Below are 24012 nucleotides of genomic sequence, written 5' to 3'. Positions count from 1 at the left end.
ATCTCTGAGGAAAGCATGAGAAGGTACATGCTCCATACAGCCCCCAGTGGTGACACTTAGGCATGACAATATTTACTTTTTTAAAGGAGACATTTCATAAGAAAATTTAAAAATTGCTTAGAAAAACTCCACTTACCTTTCCCGCCGCAGGATTTTCTGTGGTAAAACCAACAGACCCAATCTTCACCCTTCACGGTGGGTTCCGTTAAACCTTCAGGAACCGGGGACCCTCAGGGAACCCACAATCCTGGACCTGTAATAGCACCCCACCAGTAAAACTTTATGGCTTAAAATACTAAAGTACTGGATCCCGGGGTCCAGCTCTCTAAAAAGAGAAGCGTTTACAATCAAAGACCTAATTTCTTCGGACATGAGGCCCGGGTACCATTCAATTTGGCCCAAAAAAAGACACTTTGAATGGATCCCGCTGCATAGCTAGCCCCAGCAAGGATTGCTCCAGTGGAGCTCAGCACAGCACATCTTCACTTGTGACCAACACCTTAGACACTGGCGAAAAAACTGAGATACTCCCGGTATGGGAGAGGTTATATAGGGAGGTAACTTCCTGTTTAGGGTGTGCCATTGTCCAGCACCTGAAGGTGGACTATAACCCACATAGTAATTACTATGGCTCTGTGTCCAGTGATGTACAAATAAAGAAATTGAACTTTTTGGCCATCAAAGAAAATGCTGTCAGGTACAAAACCAACACATCACATCAGCCAAAGAACACCATGCCCACAGTGAAACATGGTGGTGGCAGAATCATGCTGTGGGGATGTTTTTCAGCAGTCAGGACTGGGAATTTTATGCCATGTGGAGCCTCTTTTTTTTCCCTTTTCCTTCATCTCATCCGAATGAGATCAAGTGACCACCGGAAGAGGAACCCAGGATACTGTTCGTGATCAGGGATCCATCCAAGACCCTCTACTACGGACCAAGGGTAGCCATAACCTTACCGTTAAAACGGTGCAAGCCCATACGACTCACCGCCAACGGCCTGTGAGTCCACCACGTCCGGTAAGGGCATTTTATACTACTTTCTGCCTGTCTGAATATATGAAGAGTCTATTGGGGATACGATTTAATACTACTGTGAGATTTATACCTATGCTCCAGGACATCCTCGTCTGATTGAATGAACTGATCTATACCCCAGAGACCTGCCATTTAATCCCATCCCAATTTGTATTGCATATATTTATCTTTAGGTTGAAGTTTTGGGATTATTTTACTTTGTACACACAGTCTGGATTGATGTTTACTATGTAGCAGGCTTCTGCGATGAATTTTTTATATCACTGGATTGTTCACATACATAGTGTTATTACATTTATTTCTGCATGACCAACAGGTCTTATTATAGATGTATACATGGGTGTTTTACACTAAAGTTGTTATTATGGATTTTTTATATCACTAAATTTTTACCTATATGGTGTTATCACATTACTTTATTATTCCTGCATGACCAGCAGGACCAAGTATAGATGTATACTCATGTGTTTTACACAAAGGTTCACATTGATATCCACATTAATGTTTATTAGTATTATATAGCGCTACACGTTTTTCTTTTCACAGTTTTACCTAGCTGCACTGGTTTTAGCCTACCCAGAGCAGTCTAGCATAACCACCTCTCAAGGCCTATGTGACAACAGATGTATTATCCCCCTGCGTTTTCCTTGGTTTTTAATACATCCTCATCTTCCCTATCTGAATGGGAAATGGCAGCTGTTAGACAAAAATCAGGGATGAACTGGGGGCTGCAAACCCTCTCTGTGTTGTTAGCCAAGCAGGAGCAAACAGGGACCCCAGGGTTGCCTCCTTCAAGTCTATGATCCACAATAGTAAAAATGTGAAAGAACGCTCTTAGGGGTACTCACAATACTTTGCAGGGCAAGAGGGATTAACACTGCCTGTTATTCTCACTGAATGCATAATGGAGCCCGAAAGACATGTTGATTAGCGATGGCGGCTGCGGGCTCAGTGTGGTGCCCAAGCATAGTGTGTGTATATATGTATGTGTATATATATATATATATATATATATATATATATATATATATATATATATACACATATACACACACACACACACACACACACACACACACACTATCTCACAAAAATGAGTATACCCCTCCCATTTTTGTAAATATTTTATTATACCTTTTCATGTGACAACACTGAAGAAATTACACTTTGCTACAATGTAAAGTAGTGACTGGTACAGCTTGTATAACAGTGTACATTTGCTGTCCCCTCAAAATAACTCACATAGCCATTAATGTCTAAACCGCTGGCAACAAAAGTGAGTACACCCCTAAGTAAAAATGTCCAAATTGGACCAATTAACCATTTCCCTCCCCAGTGTCATGTGACTCTTTAGTGTTACAAGGTCTCAGGTGTGAATGGGGAGCAGGTATGTTGAATTTGGTGTTATCACTCCCACTCTCTCATACTGGTCAGTGGAAGTTCAATATGGCACCTCATGGCAAAGAACTCGCTGAGGATCTGAAAAAAAAGAATTGTTGCTCTACATAAAGATGGCCTAGGCTATAAGAAGATTGCCAAGACCTTGAAACTGAGCTGCAGCACAGTGGCCAAGACCATACAGTGGTTTAACAGGACAGGTTTCACTCAGAAAAGGCCTGCCCATGGTTGACCAAACAAGTTGAGTGCACATGCTCAGCATCATATCTAGAGGTGGTCTTTGGGAAATAGACATATGAGTGCTGCCAGCATTGCTGCAGAGGTTGAAGGGGTGGGGGGTCAGCCTGTCAATGCTCAGACCATACGCCTCACTTTGCATCAAATTGGTCTGCATGGCTGTCATCCCAGAAGGAAGCCTCTTCTAAATATGATGCATAAGAAAGCCTGCAAAGTTTGCTGAAGACAAGCAGACTAAGGACATGGATTACTGGAACCATGTCCAGTGGTTTGAGGAGACCAAAATAAACTTATTTGGTTCAGATGGTGTCAAGCGTGTGTGGCGGTAACCAGGGTAGGAGTACAAAGACAAGTGTGTCTGGCCTACAGCCAAGCATGGTGGTGGGAGTGTCATGGTCTGGGGCTGCATGAGTGCTGCTGGCACTGGGAAGCTACAGTTCATTGAGGGAACCATGAATACCAACACGTACTGTGACATTCTGAAGCATAGCATGATCCCCTCCCTTCAGAGACTGCGCCGCAGCTCAGTATTCCAACATGATAACGACCCAAAACACACTTCCAAGATGACCACTGCCTTGCTAAAGAAGCTGAGGGTAAAGTTGATGGACTGGCCAAGCATGTCTCCAGACCTAAACCCTATTGAGCATCTTTGGGGCGTCCTCAAATGGAAGGTGGAGGAGTGCAAGGTCTCTAGAATCCACCAGTTCCATGATGTCGGAATAGCAACTTGTGAAGCTATGGTGAACTCCATGCCCAAGAGGGTTAAGGCAGTGCTGGAAAATAATGGTGGCCACATAAAATATTGACACTTTGGGCCCAATTTGGACATTTTCACTTAGACGTGTACTCATTTTTGTTGCAGCGGTTTAGACATTAATGGCTGTGTTGATTTTTCTTTTTGAGGGGACAGCAAATTTACACTGTTATACAAGCTGTACACTCACTTCTTTACATTGTAGCAAAGTGTCATTTCTTCAGTGTTGTCACATGAAAAGATATAATAAAATATTTACAAAAATGTGAGGGCTGTACTCACTTTTGTGAGATACTGTATATACATACATACACACACACAGTATCTCACAAAAGCACATACACCCCTCACATTTTTGTAAATATTTTTAGATCTAGTGTACAGCTTGTATAACTGTAAATTTGCTGTCCCCTCAAAATAACTCAACACAGCCATTAATGTTTAAACCGCTGGCAACAAAAGTGAGTACACCTCTAAGTGAAAATGTCCAAACTGGGCTCAAAGTGTCAATATTTTGTGTGGCCACCATTATTTTCCAGCACTGCCTTAACCCTCTTGGGCATGGAGTTCACCAGAGTTTCACAGGTTGCCACTGCAGTACTCTTCCACTCCTCCATGACGACATCACAGAGCTGGTGGATGTTAATTGCGCTCCTTCTGTTTGAGGATGCCCCACAGATGCGAAATTTGGTTTAGGTCTGGAGTCATGCTTGGCCAGTCCATCACCTTTACCCTCAGCTTCTTTAGCAAGGCAGTAATCATGTTGGAGGTATGTTTGGGGTCGTTAGGTTAGAATACTGCCCTGCGGCCCACTCTCCGAAGGAAGGGGATCATGCTCTGCTTCAGTATGTCACGTTACATGTTGGCATTCATGGTTCCCTCAATGAACTGTAGCTCCCCAGTGCCGGCAGCACTCATGCAGCCCCAGACCATGACACTCCCACCACCATGCTTGACCTGGTTGCCGCCAAACATGCTTGACACCATCTGAACCAAATAAATTTATGTTGGTCTCATCAGACCACAGGACATGGTTCCAGTAATCCATGTCCTTAGTCTGCTTGTCTTCAGTAAACTGTTTGCGGGCTTTCTTGTGCATCATCTTTAGAAGAGGCTTCCTTCTGGGATGACAGCCATGCAGACCAATTTGATGCAGTGTGCTGCGTATGGTCTAAGTACTGACAGGCTGACCCCCCCACCCCTTCAACCTCTGCAGCAATGCTGGCAGTACTCAGCACGTACATGCAACTTCTATTGTCAACCATGGCGAGGCCTGTTCTGTTAAACTGCTGTATGGTCTTGGCCACTGTACTGCAGCTCAGTTTCAGGGTCTTGGCAATCTTCTTATAGCCTAGGCCATTTCTTTTTTTCAGATCCTCAGTGAGTTCTTTGCCATGAGGTGCCATGTTGAACTTCCACCGACCAGTATGAGTGTAAGAGTGAGAGCGATAACACCAAATTTAACATACCTGCTTCCCCTTCACAGCTGAGACCTGGTAACAGTAACAAGTCACATGACACTGGGGAAGGAAAATGGCTAATTGGGCCCAATTTGGATATTTTCACTTGGGGGGGTACTCACTTTTGTTGCCAGCGGTTTAGACATTAAATGGCTGTGTCGAGTTATTTTGAGGGGACAGCAAATTTACACTGTTATACAAGCTGTACACTCACTACTTTACATTGTAGCAAAGTGTAATTTCTTCAGTGAAGTCACATGAAAAGATATAATAAAATATAAAATATTTACAAAAATGTGAGAGGCGTACTCACTTTTGTGAGATAATATAGAATATATATATATATATATATATATATATATATATATATATATATATATATATATATATATATATAAATAACCCCCCCCCCCCCCCTAAAAAACCTCCTCCCAAGCAGCTCGCCTGTGACAGAAAATGCTGCAGATAGCACTCAGCTAACAAACCCATTGGGGGACTAGCACAGCACACTTGGTCTGTTTAAAGGGTAACAGCCTTTACATACCGCAGGCATCTTCAAATCTGCAGATCCTCCAAGGCTGATAAACAGGGACTAATAGATGAGCCCTATGCAGCATTTTTGTCCATCAGGCAGGGTTTTTAGGGAATGGGTTCTACTAGACAGGTGATCCGTGGTCCTCGTACTGTAGAGCACCATATGGCTAACAATGTGTTATACCATGTGCCTAGGTGAGCAAAGAGGAGCAGTGATATTACAGGCTAGTCCAGTATCTACTTCCCGGTGGAGTCTGGGTATGGTCCCCCAGGGCAAAGCTAAGAGGTAATTGATCAAATAAAAATTAAAAAAAGGTTTTGCTTTTCTCAGAGAGAAGATGCTGGTTCTCCTAAGGACTCTAGCAAAAAAAAAAAAAAAACTCATGACAAGCTGGGAGCAAAAAATTACTGACTGCATAGCTATATACCCCCTTCAAAAAATTACTGACTGCATAGCTAAATACCCCCTTCAAAACAGTATTTAGAAATGCTCCTTTGGCCACATTAATTAAAGCCTTGAGCCTATGTAGATAAACCTCTGAAAGCTTTGTTTGTCTGGACAATTCATTTTGTCTCCAGTTCTAGTCGCAAAGGATATGCCTTATTCAAATCAAGATGCAAATTCTCCATTGAATTGAGATCTGGACTCCAGCCTGACAATTCCAAGGCATTGCTTTTAATTAGATTTTGCGTACCGGTATGCTTGGTTTTTTTTTTGCTTGGTGTTACTGTCCTGCTTTTAGACATAAGTTCATCCAAGGCTCAGTTTCAAGTAGACCGCACCAGGTTTTTCTGAAACTGTCTTTCTATTGTGCTGCATTCATTCTACCTAAGCTTTCCATGGTATGCTGCATATAAGCATCCCTACAGCATGATGCTGCCACCACCATGCTTTCCAGTGAGGGTTGTGTGTTTACACCAAACAGGAGTTTAAAATTTTCGTCTCATTAGGCCACAGAACCTTTTAGGTATGGTTTCTCTCATAAAGCTGCGACTCGTTGGGCTCCCAAGCAACAGCTGTTGTGTGCATAGTTTCTGCAATCTCAAAGGTCTCTTGCTGGTTTCCCTCACTAGTGAAGTCACTAACTTTTGGTAGACAGCTTGTTTTAGGCAGATTAATAAAATATCACTCTCTTAATTTTTTATTGACTGATATTTAGATATTGTAAGTCATGAGTAAATGACAATGACACAACACAAATCATATAGTCAGTTGGACGAGCTCAAAGCTGTGCATTAAAAATATACTAAACTCCCTCCTATATTTTGCAGAGGCTCTTTAAAGTGGTTGTATACCCTAATTTGTCATTTTTACCTACAGGGAAGCCTATAATAAGGCTTACCTATAGGCAAAATTAATATCTAATATTCCCTTTGCATGCAGCCACTGACATCAGCGGCGCATGTGCTCTGAATGCCTGGCCGAAGGTCCGGCAGATGCTGCCGGACCTTGCCGGGAGATAGACTCCTGCGTGTATGTGCGGGAGTGACGTCATCGTGGCTCCGGCCATTCGCAGCGCCAGAGCCGCGAACCCTGGAAGAAACGCAGAGGGCAAGATATCAGCTCCCTTGGCGTGGACCGGGCTGCAATACGGGGGCTTCAATTTAAGGTAAGCATTTCATAATGAGCTAGGATGCGGTGCATCCTAGCTCATTATGCCTTTGCCTTGCAGGGTTTTTTTTCTTCTAGATGTGTGGGTATACAACCGCTTTAATTGGCAGTTAAAATGTATTGCTACTACTCACAATGTCTCAAAATGTTTTCTTTGTAGATGTACAACACCGATTGCATGCTGTAAACTTTATATCTCGTATCTGTTATATTACATATTATATCTTGGAAATTTTCTTTGCATTTCCTGAATAAAGACTTATTTGACAATAAAACCATACAAACTTCTGAAAAAGAAACAATACAATATAAACAAATACAAGGCAGTTTTATTTCCCCACCTCTGAGGGACAGAGAGAAATCCATGGGATCAAAAATATAAAACCAAAAATGCCAGAATCCTTTCTTTCTTTAATGAAGATTAGAGAAGGCTGATTTTTCACATCTGATTCTCCATTTTCATACAATGTTGATTTCTTTTATTGGCTAAGAAAGAGGGAGTCAAACAGATATTCCACTTGTATAAAAAGCAAGAAAGGTCCAACAAACTGTCAACTGGTGTCAAAGTAAAACTGAATCAAATGTTTTCATTCTGGCAAAGCAATGCGGGAAATATGGTTCCAATGTATCCAAATATACCTTTTGATAAATCCACAGCTTCATATATTAAAAGTATGTCTGTTATTAAAACACAAGGTTTCTATTGCTCCTTGTTCGAACGAATGACATATTTACGAGAATATCCCGTTTATTGTCACTGGAATGGATCAGTCCAAGTTTAATGGGAACTTCAGGGCGACAAATTATTGTAGATTTTCAAGAATCATACAGAGAAGCTCATAGGAGCTCAGAAATGGCACCACCTCCTGAAAGTAAACAGACAAAAAGTAAAAAAAAAATAAAGAAAAAAAGCAGAACAAAAATAAAGTAGCAAAAGGGATGAAGCAGCAAAGCAATATAACAATCAGTTAGTTGCACACAACTAACGTGAAGAGGGTAGGTGGATATTATAATGAAACAAATGTAAAAATAAACCTTAGTTGCTTTACTATGAAAATATTACAAGGAACAGTTGCTTCAGCTGCATTCCTTATATTATACCACTAAAGAGATTTCATATTGCATTAATTTGGAAAAGCAATGGGGTTGAGATCTGGATCTGAAGAAGATACCTATTGACATACTAAAACTGGAGAGTGTAAAATCTGGCACAACTCTACATGCTTCCAGGCTTCAGGCCGGGTTAACACTGGTGTGACACCACAGCTGTCCTACTTTGGAACCGACTTTGCCCTGCGACTTGAAGCCGACATGCATCCGACTTTCAATGAACGGGGATCCGACTTGGATCCCCGCCAATACCAGGCACTGGTATGAATTTTGAGGGGGAACTCCACGCCAAATTTTAAATTGAAAAAAACCGGCATGGCTTCCCCCTCCAAGAGCATACCAGGCCCTTGGGTCTGGTATGGATTTTAAGGGGCACCCCCTACACCGAAAAAACGGCGTGGGGGTCCCCCCCAATCCATACCAGACCCTTATCTGAGCATGCAGCCCGGCCGGTCAGGAAAGGGGGTGGGGACGATCGAACGCCCCCCCACTCCTGAACCGTACCAGGCCGCACGCCCGCAACATGGGGGGGTGGGTGCTTTGGGGCAGGGGGTCACCCTGTACCCCCCCCACCCCAAAGTACCTTGTCCCCATGTTGATGAGGACAAGGGCCTCTTCCCGACAACCCTGGCCGTTGGTTGTCAGTGTCTGCGGGCGGGAGGCTCATCGGAATCCGGGAGCCCCCTTTAATAGGGGGGTCCCCAGATCCCGGCCCCCCACCCTATGTGAATGAGTATGGGGTACATCGTACCCCTACCCATTTACCTAAAAAAAAAAAAAAAAAAAAAAAAAAAGTGTCAATAAAAAAAACACACTAGACGGGTTTTTAAAATAAATTATTAGGCAGGTTTATTAGGGGGTCTTCTTCCAACTTCGGGGTGTCTTCCTTCTTCTCCGCGCTCTCCGGTTCTTCTCCCGCTCTCCGGTATAATCTGCCGGGCTCCTCCGCTATCTTCTGCTCTTTTGCTAGCGGTGGCCCAGTCTTCTCCGCCGTCTTCTTCCCTCTTCTCTTCTTCCAATGTTGACACGACGCTCTCTCCCACTGTAATGCTGTGTGCGCAGTCCGCAACGACTTATATAGAGATGGGGCGTGGTCACTGGGTGATGTCGCCCGGTGACCCCGCCCTTTATTATGTCACAATGCCATCATGCCCTGGGACTGTGACGTGATAAGGGACGGGGTCACCGGACCACGCCCCATCCCTATATAAGTTGTTGCGGACCGTGCACACGGCATTAGTGGGAGAGAGCGTCGTGTCAACATCGGAAGAAGAGAAGAGGGAAGAAGACGGCGGAGAAGACCGGGCCACCGCTAGCAAAAGAGCGGGCAAAAGAGCAGAAGATAGCGGAGGAGCCCGGCAGAAGATACCGGACAGCGGGAGAAGAACTGGAGAGCGCGGAGAAGAGGCCAGAGAGCGCGGAAAAGAAGGAAGAGACCCCAAAGTCAGAAGAAGACCCCCGGAGCTGCTAAATAAATTAATTTAAAAACCTGTCTAGTTTGTTTTTTTTTTGACACTTTTTTCCTAGGTGAATGGGTAGGGGTAAGATGTACCCCATACTCATTCACATAGGGTAGGGGGCCGGGATCTGGGGGTCCCCTTATTAAAAGGGGGCTCCCGGGAACCGATAAGCCCCCTGCCCGCAGACCCCGACAACCAAGAGGCCCTTGTCCTCATCAACATGGGGACAAGGTGCCACCCTCCCATGTTGAGGGCATGCGGCGTAGTTCGGTTCAGGAGGGGGGGGGGTGCTCGCTCGTCCCCACCCCCTTTCCTGACCGGCCGGGATGCATGCTCGGATAAGGGTCTGGTATGGATTTGAGGGGACCCCCACGCCGTTTTTTCGGTGTAGGGGGCTCCCCTTAAAATCCATACCAGACCCAAGGGCCTGGAGGGGGAACCCATGCCAGTTTTTATTTAAAATTTGGCGCGGAGTTCCCCCTCAAGATCATCTGAGCACAAGTCGCATGCCAAAGTTGGATCATGCGAGACGGCGATCCGACTTTGATCCGACTTCAATGATAGTCAATGGGCTGAAGTAGGATCAAAGTCGGACCAAAGTAGTACAGGGAGAATTTTTAAAGTAGGACCGACTTATGTCGGACCAGTTAGGACGGCTCCCATAGGGAAACATTGATTTTCACACGTTATGCGACATGAGCTCCCAATGTCGGAGCGTTTCTCGCACTAGTGTGAACCCGGCCTTATTGTCAAAGCTTAATTGAACAAGCTGAAGTTAGAAGCTGATTGGCTACCATCTGCAGCTGCACCAGATTTTGCACTCTCTAGTTTTAGTAAATCAACTTCAATATATGTCAGTGCAAATTCTTTGCAATGGTCCCACAGGAGATAGGTTGCCCTATGATTTTTTTTTTTTTTTGTTTCAACAGCAACAAACGTATTTCAGCTAGGCAAGGTCTAATTAAAGTGTTTAAAACCGAAACAAGAAAAATACACCTTCACATTGTTTTTTGCCTGCTTAATCACTTCAATACAGGGCACTTCCCCCCCTTCCTGCTAAGCACAAATTTTCAGCGCTGTCACATTATGTATGACAATTGGGCAGTCATGCAACACTGTTCTCAAACTGAATTTTTCATTTTCTTCCCACAAATAGAGTTTTCTTTGGTGGCATTCGATCACCACTGGGGTTTTTATTTTTTGCTAAACAAACTAAAAATAAATACTGATTTAAAGAAAAAAAAAAAAAGGTTTTTCTTCATTCCGTTATAAAATTTTGTTTACTCACAGACAGGCACTGATGAGGCGGCACTGATGAGGAGGCACCAATATGTGGCACTGATAGGCGGCAGTGATGAGGAGGTACTGAAAGGCATTACTGATGGGCACTGCTTGCATCTGTGAAGTGCACTGACAGGTGTTACTGATGGGCATTTTGGTGGGCACTGACAGGCAGCTGATGGACAGTGATTGGCAGATGTGGTGGGGACCTCTGATGGGGGCTGAGCTGATAATCCATGTGCTGATTATCAGCACAGAGCCCCCTCTGACAGGGGAGCCCCCGATCGGCTCTCCTGTCAGCACGAACCGAGGAAAGACGATTACCAGCACTTCCTGGTTACACGCTGTGATCAGCTGTGATTGTACACAGCTGATCACGTGGTAAAGAGCCTATGTCATAGGCTCTTTACCACGATCGGAGTTGGTGTGTATCCTGCTTTTTTTTCATATGTCCAGTCAGGAGAACTTAACCACTTTGTGCATGTCATTATGTTATATGGCGGACGGGAAGTGGTTAATCAAGAACAGACAAATCTGCACATCCTGCTCAGTTAATTTCTACACTATTATTTTTGCACCAATCTGAATCATTTTCATCATACTTTAGTCATGGCAATTAATTTGGAACTGCTTAAAAAAAATGCTACTAAAAGCTAAGTAAACTTGGCCATTCGCCTGTCAAGGATCATCATGAGGCTAGTACTCAAATAATTGTTGTGTCATTAAATATCCATTGTTTACTTCACATTTCAGAATTCCAGCTCAACTGTCATACACCTTGATTTTGCCAGCCAGGTGGACATTACCAAAAAACGAACAATGCCCCTAAAAAGATTAGAAGACAGTGCCTACCTTTTCATGTTTTTTTTTTTTTTTTTTAATGTTCACTGGCACGTTTAAAACTCGTCAGACTGCCTTGCTCCTCAATCCTTCATTTGTGAGCTATCACTTGCACAGTCTAATGAAGATCAGGCTACCTGGGTTCAATCCTAGTGCCAGGTGGCCCAATCATTCAGTACATTCATAATTTGTTTGCATCCTACCAATCTCTGATTTGTTATGAACAAGAAATTTCAAACTAAATTTAAAAAGCTAAACGTAAGAGATTGGTATTTAGGAATTAAATTAGACAGTCAAAGTACAACTGTGGCCAAACTATGGAAATTCAAATATATACATATATCCATAACAAAAAAAAAACACTACATTTGACGGCAAACACAATACAAATGTGAAGGATCCTACATTTTCTGCACTGCAGATGATTCCATCCCATTTTTTCAGACACTGATGGAATCAGCAAATCATTCATTGCAATCAGGAAAGCCATTGGATTTACAAATTATATACCATCTTGTGATAATTTGCACCTTATTACTATTCCTTAAAATAATAACAAAGTCTTGTTTTTTTTTGTTTAAAAATAACAAACATGTTACAATTGCCTGCTCTGTGCAGTGGTTTTGCACAGAGCAGCACTGATCCTCCTCTTCTCTGGTCCCTCACCGATGCTCCTGACCCCTCCCTCCTGCCCCCAATGTAAGCAGCTTGCTATGGGGCACCCAAGCCAAGCTGCTGCTCTGTGTCCATTAATTCAGGCATGGAGCCGTGGCTCGGTCCTGCCCCCCCCTCTCTCTCCTCATTGGCTCACTGACTTTGATTGACAGCAGCGGGAGCCTCTGCAGTTTTTATCCTTTGCACTAAACAAAAAAAGAGCGACAATTTTGAAAAAAAAAAACAAACAAAACAGTATTTTTTACTTTTTGCTATAAAACATATCTAATAAAATTTTTAACCGCTTCAGCCCCGGAAGATTTTACCCCCTTCCTGACCAGAGCGTTTTTTGCAATTCGGCACTGCGTCACTTTAACTGACAATTGCGCGGTCGTGCGACGTGGCTCCCAAACAAAATTGACGTCTTTTTTTTGGTGGTATTTGATCACCTCTGCGTTTTTTATTTTTTGCGCTATAAACAAGAGTGACAATTTTGAAAAAAACGCATTTTTTACATTTTGCTATAATAAATATCCCCAAAAAATATATAAAAAAAACATTTTTTTTCCTCAGTTTAGGCTGATCGTATTCTTCTACATATTTTTGGTAAAAAAAAAAAAAAAAAAAAAAAATCGCAATAAGCGTTTATTGATTGGTTTGCGCAAAAGTTATAGCGTTTACTAAATAGTATTGTGGCATTTTTGTATAAATGGGTGGTGCTGAGCTAATTAGCGCAGCACCACCCATTTATACAAATCTATCTAAAAGGTCAGGTGTTTACCTTTATCGGCGCATGCATCTTTTCCATCCCTAGCCGCTTCCCTATCTGATAGAAAACTCTTTTTAATATTGTGGCATTTTTATTAATAATTTTTTTTTTACTAGTAATGGCAGCGATCAGCGATTTTTATTGTGACTGCAATGTTATGGCGGCCATGTCGGACATTTTTGGGACCATTGTCATTTATACAGCGATCAGTGCGATTAAAAATGCACTGATTACTGTGTAAATGACACTGGCAGTTAAGGGGTTAATCACTAGGGGCGGGGAGGGGTTAAGTGTGTCCTAGGGGAGTGATTACTAACTGTAGGGGGATGGGCTAGCAGTGTCATTACTCTGATCACAGCTCCCGATGACAGGGAGCTGTGATCAGTGACACTTGTCACTAGGCAGAACGGGGAGATGCTGTTTACATCAGCATCTCCCCGTTCATCCTCTCCGTGAGGCGATCGCGGGTTTCCCTGCGGCGATCAAGTCCGCGGGACCCACGACCCGACTCACGGAGCTCCCGGCCGGCGCGCGGACGCAATGGCACGGCGGGGAATTCAAACGGACGTAGCTGCAAGTCCATTTGCCCAGCCGTGCCATTCTGCCGACGTACATAGGTGTGCGCCGGTCGGGAACCGGTTAAAAAAAAAAATCAAATTTCTTCATCAATTTAGGCCAATATGTATTCAGCTACATATTTTTGGAAAAAATCCCAATAAGCGAATATTGATCAGTTTGCACAAAAGTTATAGCGTTTACAAACTATGGGATATTTTTATGGAATTTTTATTTATTTATTTATTTTTATACTAGTGATGACGGCGATCAGCGATTTTTTGCAGGGCTGCGACATACAAATCGGACAACTAACTGACGCCTTTTTGGGGACCAGAGACACTAATACAGTGAACAGTGCTAAAAATATGCACGGTTACTGTACTTACACTGGCAAGGAAGGTGTTAACATCGGGGGCGATCAAAGGGTTAACTGTGTGCCTAGCTGGTGCTTGCTAACTGTGTGGGGGTTGCTCTGACTGGGTGAAGTCAGAGATAGGTGTTCCTGCTCAGCAGGAACACAAGATCTCCATCTTCTCCCGTCAGAACAGTGATCTGCCTTGTTTACATAGGCACATCACCGTTCTGCCACTCCTGGGAATGATTGTGGGTGGCCGGCGGACCTACCGATTGGCATTCCTGTGTGTCCAAACTCCGCTTGATTGCGCCTTCGACCCCTAGTGTCTATTGCACAAAAGGCAAATGCATTAAATGCTCCAATTCATCCCAAAGGTGTTTTATCGGTGTTGAGGTCAGGACTGTGCAGGCCAGTCAAGTTCCTCCACTCCAAACTCGTTCATCCAGGTCTTTATGGACCTTGCTTTGTGCACTGGTGTGCAGCCATGTTGGAACAGGAAGCGGCCATCCCCAAACTGTTCCCACAAAGTTGGGAGCATAAAATTGTCCAAAATGTCTTGGTATGCTGATGCCTTAAGAGTGCGCATCTCTGGAACTAAGGGGCCAAGCCCAAACCCTGTAAAAAAAAATAAAAATCCACACCAAATGAATGAGTGGTGGCCCACTTTTGGCAATATAGCGTGAATTAGTGCATTTGGGGTGGAGGAACTTGACTGGCCTGCACAGACTCCTGACCTCAAGCCGATAGAATACCTTTGGGATTAATTAGAGCAGAGACTGCGAGCCAGGCCTTCTTGTCCAACATCAGTGTCTGACCTCACAAATGCAATTCTGGAAGAATGGTCAAACATTCCCATAGACACACTCCTAAACCTTGTGGACAGCTTTCCCAGAAGAGATGAAGCTGTTTATAACTGCAAAGGGTGGGCCAACTCAATATTGAACCTTACAGACTAAGACAGGGATGCCATTAAAGTGCATGTAAAGGCATGCATCACAATACTTTTGACAATATAGTGTATATACAGTATCTCACAAAAGCGAGTACACCCCTCACATTTTTGTAACATTTTATATCTATTCATGTGACAACACTGAAGAAATGACACTTTGCTACAATGTAAAGTAGTGCGTGTACAGCTTGTTCAACAGTGTAAATTTGCTGTCCCCTCAAAATAACAACACGCAGCCATTAATGTCTAAACTGCTGGCAACAAAAGCGAGTACACCATTAAGTGAAAATGTCCAAATTGGGCCCAATTAGCCATTTTCCTTCCCCGGTGGCATGAGACTTGTTAGTGTTACAAGGTCTCAGGTGTGAATGGGGAACAGGTGTGTTAAATTTGGTGTCATCGCTCTCACTCTCATATACTAGTCACTGGAAGTTCAACATGGTACCTCATGGCAAAGAACCGTCTGAAAATCTAAAAAAAAAGTATTTTTGTTCTGCATAAAGTGAAAACGTCCAAACTGGGCCCAAAGTGTCAATATTTTGTGTGGCCACCATTATTTTCCAGCACTGCCATAACCCTCTTGGGCATGGAGTTCACCAGAGCTTCACAGGTTGCCACTGGAGTCGTCTTCCACTCCTCCTTGACGACATCACAGAGCTGGTGGATGTTAGAGACCTTGCGCGCCTCCACCTTCCGTTTGAGGATGCACCACAGGTGCTCAATAGGGTTTAGGTCTGGAGACATGCTTGGCCAGTCCATCACCTTTACCCTCAGCTTCTTTAGCAAGGCAGTGGTCATCTTGGAGGTGTGTTTGGGGTTGTTGTGTTAGAATACTGATGGCATTCATGGTTCCCTCAATGAACTGTAGTTCCCCAGTGACGGCAGCACTCATGCAGCCCCAGACCATGACACTCCCACCACCATGCTTGACTGTAGGCAAGACACACTTGTCTCTGTACTTCTCACCTGGTTGCCGCCACACACGCTTTACACCATCTGAACCAAATAAATTTATCTTGGTCTCATCAGACCACAGGACATGGTTCCAGTAATCCATGTTCTTAATCTGCGTGTCTTCAGCAAACTGTTTGCGGGCTTTCTTGTGCATCATCTTTAGAAGGGGTTTCCAGACATCCCAACCTGCAAAAACTCGCTTCCCAGTACCAGTTCCAATTAAATGCAACCTGATCAGTGCCAATTAAATGCAGCTATACCAGTGCCCATGAAATGCAGCCTGATCACACAGCTGCTGGTCCTGGGGTCTGGCTGCTGGAGCCTGTGATCTGGCTGCTGGAGCTGGGCTGCTGGTCCTGGGGTCTGGCTGCTGGAGCTGGGCTGTTGGTCCTGGGGTCTGGCTGCTGGAGCTGGGCTGTTGGTCCTGGGGTCTGGCTGCTGGGGCCAATGGTCTGCTTGCTGGGGCCAAGGGTCTGGCTGCTGGAGCTGGGCTGCTGGTCCTGGGGCCTGGCTGCTGGAGCTGGGCTGTTGGTCCTGGGGTCTGGTTGCTGGGGCCTGGGGTCCGCACCTGCTGGGGCCAGGGGATCCATCCCAGTCAGAGAATTCCCCAGCAGGAAGGGGGTGGGCAGAGGTAGAGAGAAGACTGGGCGCCGTGATCTGTATGCTGAAAAAAAAAAAAAACTTTCCCCTGTCAAACGGACTCTTTCTCTACTTCCGGGTGCCTCTCCTATGCGGCAAGTACATGACCAGTCCCGGTCTGCCCAGCGGATTGTTAAAGCAGAGAACTGTCATGTACTTCTCGCACAGGATATCACTGCGCAGCGGCACCCGAACGTGAAGAGTCTGCTTGACTGGGGAAAGTTTTTCTTTTAATTGCTACAGCCTGCAGATCACGGGTGGCGCACAGTCTTCTCTCTGCCTCCGCCCACCCTCCTCCTTTCCTTCCCTGCTGTATTGGTCGGACCGACCCGAATTGGAAAAAAAAAAAAAAAAAGTACCCATGCAGTAGTATGGGCTGTCCCCCCTCTGCCTCAGCTCGCAGCCTACATCCGCCTGTCACTCAGCCAGACAGAGCGGCCGTACTCCAGTTGGCCGCTCGGGCTGCTCTGTCTGTCTGTGGCTGAGTGACAGGTCTAGCCAGGAGATCGCCCTGCACGCGCGGGTGTCCAGGAGCCTGCAACCAAATGCGGGAGACTCCCGCAGCTCGTGGGAGACTTGAGATGTCTGGGTTTCCTTCTGGTAGGACAGCCACGTAGACCAATTTGATGCAGTGTGCAACGTATGGTCTGAGCACTGACAGGCAATGCTGGTAGCACTCATACGTCTATAAATGCTGTATAGATGCCACTGGTCCCAAAAAATGTGTCAAAATTGTCTAATGTGTCCGCCATAATGTCGCAGTCACGATAAAAATCGCAGATCGCCGCCATTACTAGTAAAAAAAAAAAAAAACTAATAAAAATGCTATAAATCTATCCCCTATTTTGTAGACACTATAACTTTTGCGCAAACCAATCAATATACGCTTATTGCGATTTTTTGAAAACCAAAAATATGTAGAAGAATACATATCGGCCTAAACTGAGAAAAAATTAGCTTTTTTTTTTTTTTAAATGGGTATATTTATTATAGCAAAAAGTACAAAATCGTTTTTTTTTTTTTCCAAATTGGCACTTTTTTTTGTTTATAGCGCAAAAATAAAAACCAGAGAGGCGATCAAATACCACCAAAAGAAAGCTCTATTTGTGGGGAAAAAAAGGACGTAAAATTTGTTTGGGAGCAGCGTCGCACAACCGCGCAATTGTCAGTTAAAGCGACACAGTGCTGAATCGCAAAAAATTGCCCGGTCATTCAGCAGCCAAATCTTCCGGGGCTGAAGTGGTTAAAGTGGATGTACACCAGATTTATGACATTTGAGCTGGGCACATATATCTGCAGTGTTTTATCTCTCTTCAAAACACTATGTCCCGTAGCGGTCTCCTGCTCTGTTCTTCTGTTATCAGCCTGAGAACTCCTGACACGCTCTCCGTCACATATGATAAAAGCAGCCTTGAGTTTTGTGTTGGGGAGGATGCTATAGATTAGCAGAGGCCTGAACAATACAAGGGACAGAGCTGAAAGTCTCTACCTATGAGGAGAGGGGGTGTGCGCCTTTCCTCCAATCAGCTGTCTTGGCTGTATGTCCAGCCATCACTGCAGTGGTAATCAGGAAGAGAAAATATAACAGGATGTGCACTTTTTAAACAGTATATAAAGCTGAAGACAGCAGATATACAAGTAAAACTTATGTAGGGAGATTTGTTTCATCCCTGTGTATCATCTGAGGCTGTTCACTTCACTGGGTATATGTGAGGGTTCACATCCACTTTAATCCTACAGAAAATTTATGAAGGGAGCTGAAGCTTTGATTTGTCAAGCGACAGCCAAGAAACCTTAAGGCTCTAGAGAAGATCTGTAAAAAATAAATAAATAAACAATAAAAAAAAAAAAAAAAAAAAAAAAGGAGTGGACCAAAATCACTCGTGAGATGTATGCAAACCTGGTCACCAACTACAAGAAACTTCTTACCTCTGTTCTTGCCAACCAGGGTTTCTCCACCAAGTACTAAGTCATGTTTTGCTTGGGGATCAAATACTTATTTTACTCACTGAACTGCAACTCAAATGATAACAACATTTGTATAATAATTTCTGGATTTTTGGTTGATATTCTGTCTCTATCATTTAACCCTTTCGCTGCCAGAGCCGTTTTCGCACGTTTAAAAAATAATTTTAGGCCTGAAGATTACACAAATATTATATATTTTCTAAAAAGCAGATATCCTAGAGAATAAAATAGTGGTCGATTTTTATGTCACACGATATTACCACAAAGGTCTAGGAAACGCAAAATCTCAGTAAAAAACACAACAATGTGAATTTTAGGGCAAACACACGCAATAAATGACCCAAATTTTTGGTAAATTACAAAAGACGAGGTTGCACCAAGTAAATAGATACCCAACATGCCAAACCTTAAATTTTTGTGCTCCCGTGAAATGGCGTCAAACTTCAGTACCCTATATTTTCTATAGGTGACTCTTCAAAAGCCCCCTATAGGTATCAATTTAGTGTTACGGAGGACGACTTGTGTTAGAATTATTGCTCACTTCAGCATGCACGGCGCACATGTGTATTGCAATCTATATTTTCAGGCGTAGGCGCCCAGACGCATGTGTTTACATTCGTGCGTGTGTATATGTAGGGGTGGGGAGGGGCCTCAATTTTTTGGTTTGGGGAGGGGGATTTTATGTGCAACTTTATTTTTTAACATCACATAGGCGATAAAAAGTGACAGGTACTCTTTATTGAGATATGCAGGGTCTGAAAGACCCCGCATGTCTCCCTGTACTCCACTAAATGTTTTGCAATGCAGATCGTGTTGCAAAACATTATTTCCCGGCTGAGCTAGCCGGGGACACCGAGAGTTTGACCCGAAAGTGACGTAAGAGACGTCGCTTTCCGGGTCACACAAAAAAGGGGAGGAGAGCGGACGTGTATCCGCTCTTCTCCTTCCCCTCCTTTTGCCGACAGCTGCCATGGAGGTCCCGGGCCTGCCAATGGGCAAGCGGAACCTGGTAAGCGGAGCGCGGCGGCAGGGAGGTGGCGCCGGTACCAGGGGTGTGTGAGAGCGATCGGGCGCCAGCGGAGCCGCACAAATGCTCTCACCGGACAGGCAGGAGTCTGCCTATCAGTTTCGCACACAATCCTGGTGGCTGCAGCCACCGGATTGTGTGTATAACCCCCAGCTGTTAACCTGGCAGCACAAGGGTTAAAATACACCTGACCTATGATAAAAATTATAGACCCTTCATTTCTTTGTAAGTGGGCAAAACTTGCAAAATCTGCAGGGGATCAAATAATTATTTTCCCCACTGTATAGGCACCCACTTTGGCCTAACGCCAGTACCATGCCAGCCATCGCAGATTCTCTAAAAACAAATAGAAAAAGGTCCAGGTGCTTTATTAACTTTTATTTTGTTTGTTTTTCTGGACTATGCCACTTTTGTGGCACTGTAGATCATTTGGAGCTATTTCAATATTACTACCATTAAGAACTTGAGCTCCTCCATTTTCCTTTGGATACACAGAGCTGTAGAAGGTAGTTAATACATTTGCCTTCTCTTTTTCCTAGTCACCAACTCAAAATTATCTTGTAAAAGGGCCTACATGCTCAGACCTGACCTTTTTATTATTAATATATTTAGGGATTTTTTGAGGTTTGTCCTACTCTCTTTTGCAATCTATCGTTCATTTTCTTTTATTTTGATTTCCTTTTTACATATTTGGTATTATTATTTGTAACTTTTAAATGAGAATATTGCTTCTTCATTTTTATATTTTAAATGCTCTTTTCTTACTATATATAGCCATTTTAACTTTGGACCTGAGCCACATGGTTTCATTTTTAGTCTTTTAAACTTGTTTCCTACGGGAATGTTTTTTGCAGTGTGTTTGCACACAGTCAATTTGAAGTATTTCCATTTCTGTTGTGTTCTTTAAACCACCTCCAGTCCAGGCCTATTCTGACATTTAGTAAACCATATAATTACAGTGCTCTCTCTACATTACCCTGTATTCTCATTTTCTACCCACAAAACCACAACCACATAAATTTCAATAGTGAAAAAGTATATCGAAAGTCTCAGTTTTTCACTTTGCACCATTATATGAAATAGTCTACCAGTGCAGTGTTTCTTAACGTCCATCTAAAGAATTAGTCTCGTGCAACACTCGTTACCTCCCTATGTTTCCACACTCACCAGAGATGAATGGCCCTCTTCTGTATAAAAAGAGTCAGCCTCGCTTTTAGATCTCAACACTCTCGGGTTCTTCAGTGTCCTCTGTAATCCTCCTAAACTCTCATCCTGGATCCTCTTCTGTTACAAATATTAGCCAGTGTTTCTCAGACACTGTATGTTTATTTTTCTTTATTGAACTTTACTGCTATCACAACATGGGTCATGACAGGTCTTCTCTATGTAGAGCTCTAGGATCTATTAGACCCCAGATCTCTCCTCTGTCCTACAAATCATCTGATTAAACTGATCAGATGCTTTACAAACCAGTAATGGCTTTTAAACAAACACACCACAGCTGGAAGTGACAAAATCCTTGTGGCTTCTGGTTTCTGATGTCACAGAGTGGGAGGAACAACTGAAGTTCCTCTCATGCTGCCTAGGGAATCTGATGAAACGAGTCACATCAGTACTGGGCTCCCCGTTGGGATGAGAGAGCCCAGTAAAGGCAGGTGGTGTCTTTCTACTGCCTGTAAAAGTAAAATGGATACAGCCAATCAGATCATTTTTACTTAGTAGAGAATTGCCAGCACTAAAGAATGATACCTTGGCCATCACTGCAGCTATGATCGAGATATCGCTGCTCCCATCCCAGGATATATATTTTTATTATCTCTCTCTCTATAGAAAAAAAAAAAAAAAAAAAATATATATATATATATATATATATATATTTTTTTTTTCTCTATAAAGATTATCTCTTTATAGATTATATATATATATATATATATATATATATATATATATATATATATATATATATATATATATATATATATATATACATACATACATATACACACACACATACATATATATATACACACACACACACACATACACACAGTTAGGTGCATATACATATATATTTGGACACAATTTTAGTTTTTATTCAGGTACTTTACACAACATATTCAAGCTATGTATAAGGTTTAATTTGAGGGTATGTACATCCAAATTAGAGGAAGGGTTTAGGAATTACAGCTAATAGCCATCCCCCTTTTCAAGGAACCAAAAGTAATTGGACAATTGAATCAAAAGCTGTTTGATGGCCAGGTGTGGGCCACTCCTTCCTTATTTCTTAATCAATTAACACAAGGACCGAAAGGATTTGCCCCACTTAGGCCAGGTTCACACTGGTATGACACGACAGTTGTACCACTTTGGATCAGACTTTGCCCTGCGACTTGAATGAACTTCAATGAACAGGGATCCAACTTTGATTCCCGACAATACCAAGCACTGTGTCTGGTATGAATCTTTAGGAGGAACTCCACACACAATGTAAAAAAAAAAAAAAAAAAAGGCATGGGTTCCCCCTCCAAGAGTATACCAGGTCCTTCAGTCTGGTATGGATTTTCAGGGAAAATCCATACCAGACCCTTATCCGAGCACACAGCCCAGCAGGTCAGGAAAGGGGGTGGGGACGAGCGAGCGCCGCTTCTCCTGAACAGTACCGGGCCGCATGCCCTCAACATGGGGGGTGGGTGCTTTGAGGCAGGGGGACCTTGCGCCCCCCACCCCAAAGCACCTTGTCCCCATATTGATGAGGAAAAGGACCTCTTCCCGACAACCCTGGCCGTTGGTAGTCGGGGTCTGCGGGCGGGGGCTTATCAGAATCTGAATCTTTAACAAGGGGGCCCCCAGATTCCGGTCCCCCACCCTATGTGAATGAGTATGGGGTACATTGTACCCCTACCCATTCACCTAAAAAAAAAGTTTCAAAAATAAAACACATTACACATGTTTTTAAAGTAATTTTTTTAAGGCAGCTCCGTCGCCTCTTCCGATTTCTTCTCCCCTCTCTGGCTCTTCTGTCTCTGCCGGGTCTTCTCCGCTCTCGTCTTCTAGCCCTCTCCGGTTCTTCTCCCTCTGTCCGATGTCTACTCCGCTGTCCGAGTCTTCTCCGATATCTTCTCGCTCTTTTGCTGGGTCTTCTCTGCTGTCTTCTTCCCCCTCTGTACTTCTTCTGATGTTGACTCGATGCTCTCTCCCACTCTAATCCTGGGTGCGTGGTGTGCCACTACTTATATTGGCATGGGGCATAGTCATCGGAGGCCCGCCCCTTACGACGTCACTGCCCCATCATGCCCTGGGCAGTGACATCATAAGGGACGGGGCCTCCATGTGACATCACCCGGTGACCCTGCCCCATGTCAATATAAGTAGTGGCACACCGCGCACCCAGCATTAGAGTGGGAGAGAGCATCGAGTCAACATCGGAAGAACAGAGTGAGAAGACCAGGCAAAAGAGCTAACAAAAGTGGGAGAAGACAGCGGAGGAGACCCGGCAGAAGACAGCGGACAGAGGGAGAAGAACCGGAGAAAGGGTGGAGAAGAACCAGAGAGGGGAGAAGAACCGACAGAGGCAGAAGATGTCAGCGGAGTACACAGAAGAGCCGGAGAGGGGAGAAGAGAGTGGAAGAGACGGAGCTGCCTTAATAAACTGCTTTAACCACTTGCCGCCCGCCATATAGCAAAATGATGGCAGCAAAGTGGTTTTAATAACCTGACTGGACGTCATATGGCGTGATCAGGATATTAAGCCTCTGCACGCCCCTGGGGCGCGCATCGCGGCGATCGCTGCTGCCGTGTGTCAGTCTGACACACCGCAACTCCGATCTAGGTAAAGAGTCCCTGACGGAGACTCTTTACCACATGATCAGCCATGTCCAATCACCGCTGATCACGATGTAAATAGGAAGAGCCGGTGATCAGCTTTTCCTCACTTGCGTCTGACAGACGCTAGTAGAGGAGAGACGATCAGCTGATCTCCTGACAGGGGGGTCTGTGCTGATTGTTTATCAGCACAGCCCCCCTCGGATCCCACCCAGGACCACCAGGGAAGCTGCCCAGGGCCAACAGGATGGCTATCCACACTGGACCACCAGGTATGCCCCCTAGACCCCCAGGGAAATACTAATCTGTGCCCAGGCAGCTGCCAATCAATGCCCAGGCAGCTGCCAATCAGTGCCCACTCACAATGCCTACCACTGCCAGTGCTACCAGGGATGCCTATCAGTGCCTCATATCAGTGCCGCGTATCAGTACCCATCACTGCCCAGCAGTGCCGCCTATCAGTGCCGCCTATGTGTCCATTAGTGCCGCCTATCAGTGTCCATCAGTGTCGCCTATCAGTGCCACCCAATAAGAACCCATCTTTGCAGCCTTTCAGTGCCCATCAGTGTCGCCTATCAGTGCCCACC

At 44.2% G+C, this 24012-nt stretch overlaps 1 protein-coding gene across 2 annotated transcripts in view; it reads right to left on the bottom strand.

Annotated features, from left to right (window-relative positions):
- Positions 1-7345: 7345 nt before the first annotated feature.
- The window catches only part of RBBP5 (RB binding protein 5, histone lysine methyltransferase complex subunit), a 156966-nt gene continuing 140299 nt past the window's right edge, over positions 7346-24012 (bottom strand). For both annotated transcript variants that reach the window (XM_073615818.1, XM_073615819.1), the window contains exon 14: positions 7346-7902. In XM_073615818.1, the coding sequence (XP_073471919.1) occupies positions 7874-7902 (29 nt within the window). In that variant the 3' untranslated portion in view covers positions 7346-7873. The remainder of the gene's footprint in view (positions 7903-24012) is intronic.

The sequence above is a fragment of the Aquarana catesbeiana genome, linkage group LG02 (assembly GCF_042186555.1).
Source record: "Aquarana catesbeiana isolate 2022-GZ linkage group LG02, ASM4218655v1, whole genome shotgun sequence".
NCBI classification, from domain to species: domain Eukaryota; kingdom Metazoa; phylum Chordata; class Amphibia; order Anura; family Ranidae; genus Aquarana; species Aquarana catesbeiana.
Note: the sequence above shows the minus strand (reverse complement) of the source record. Positions and strands in the feature narration are given on the sequence as shown.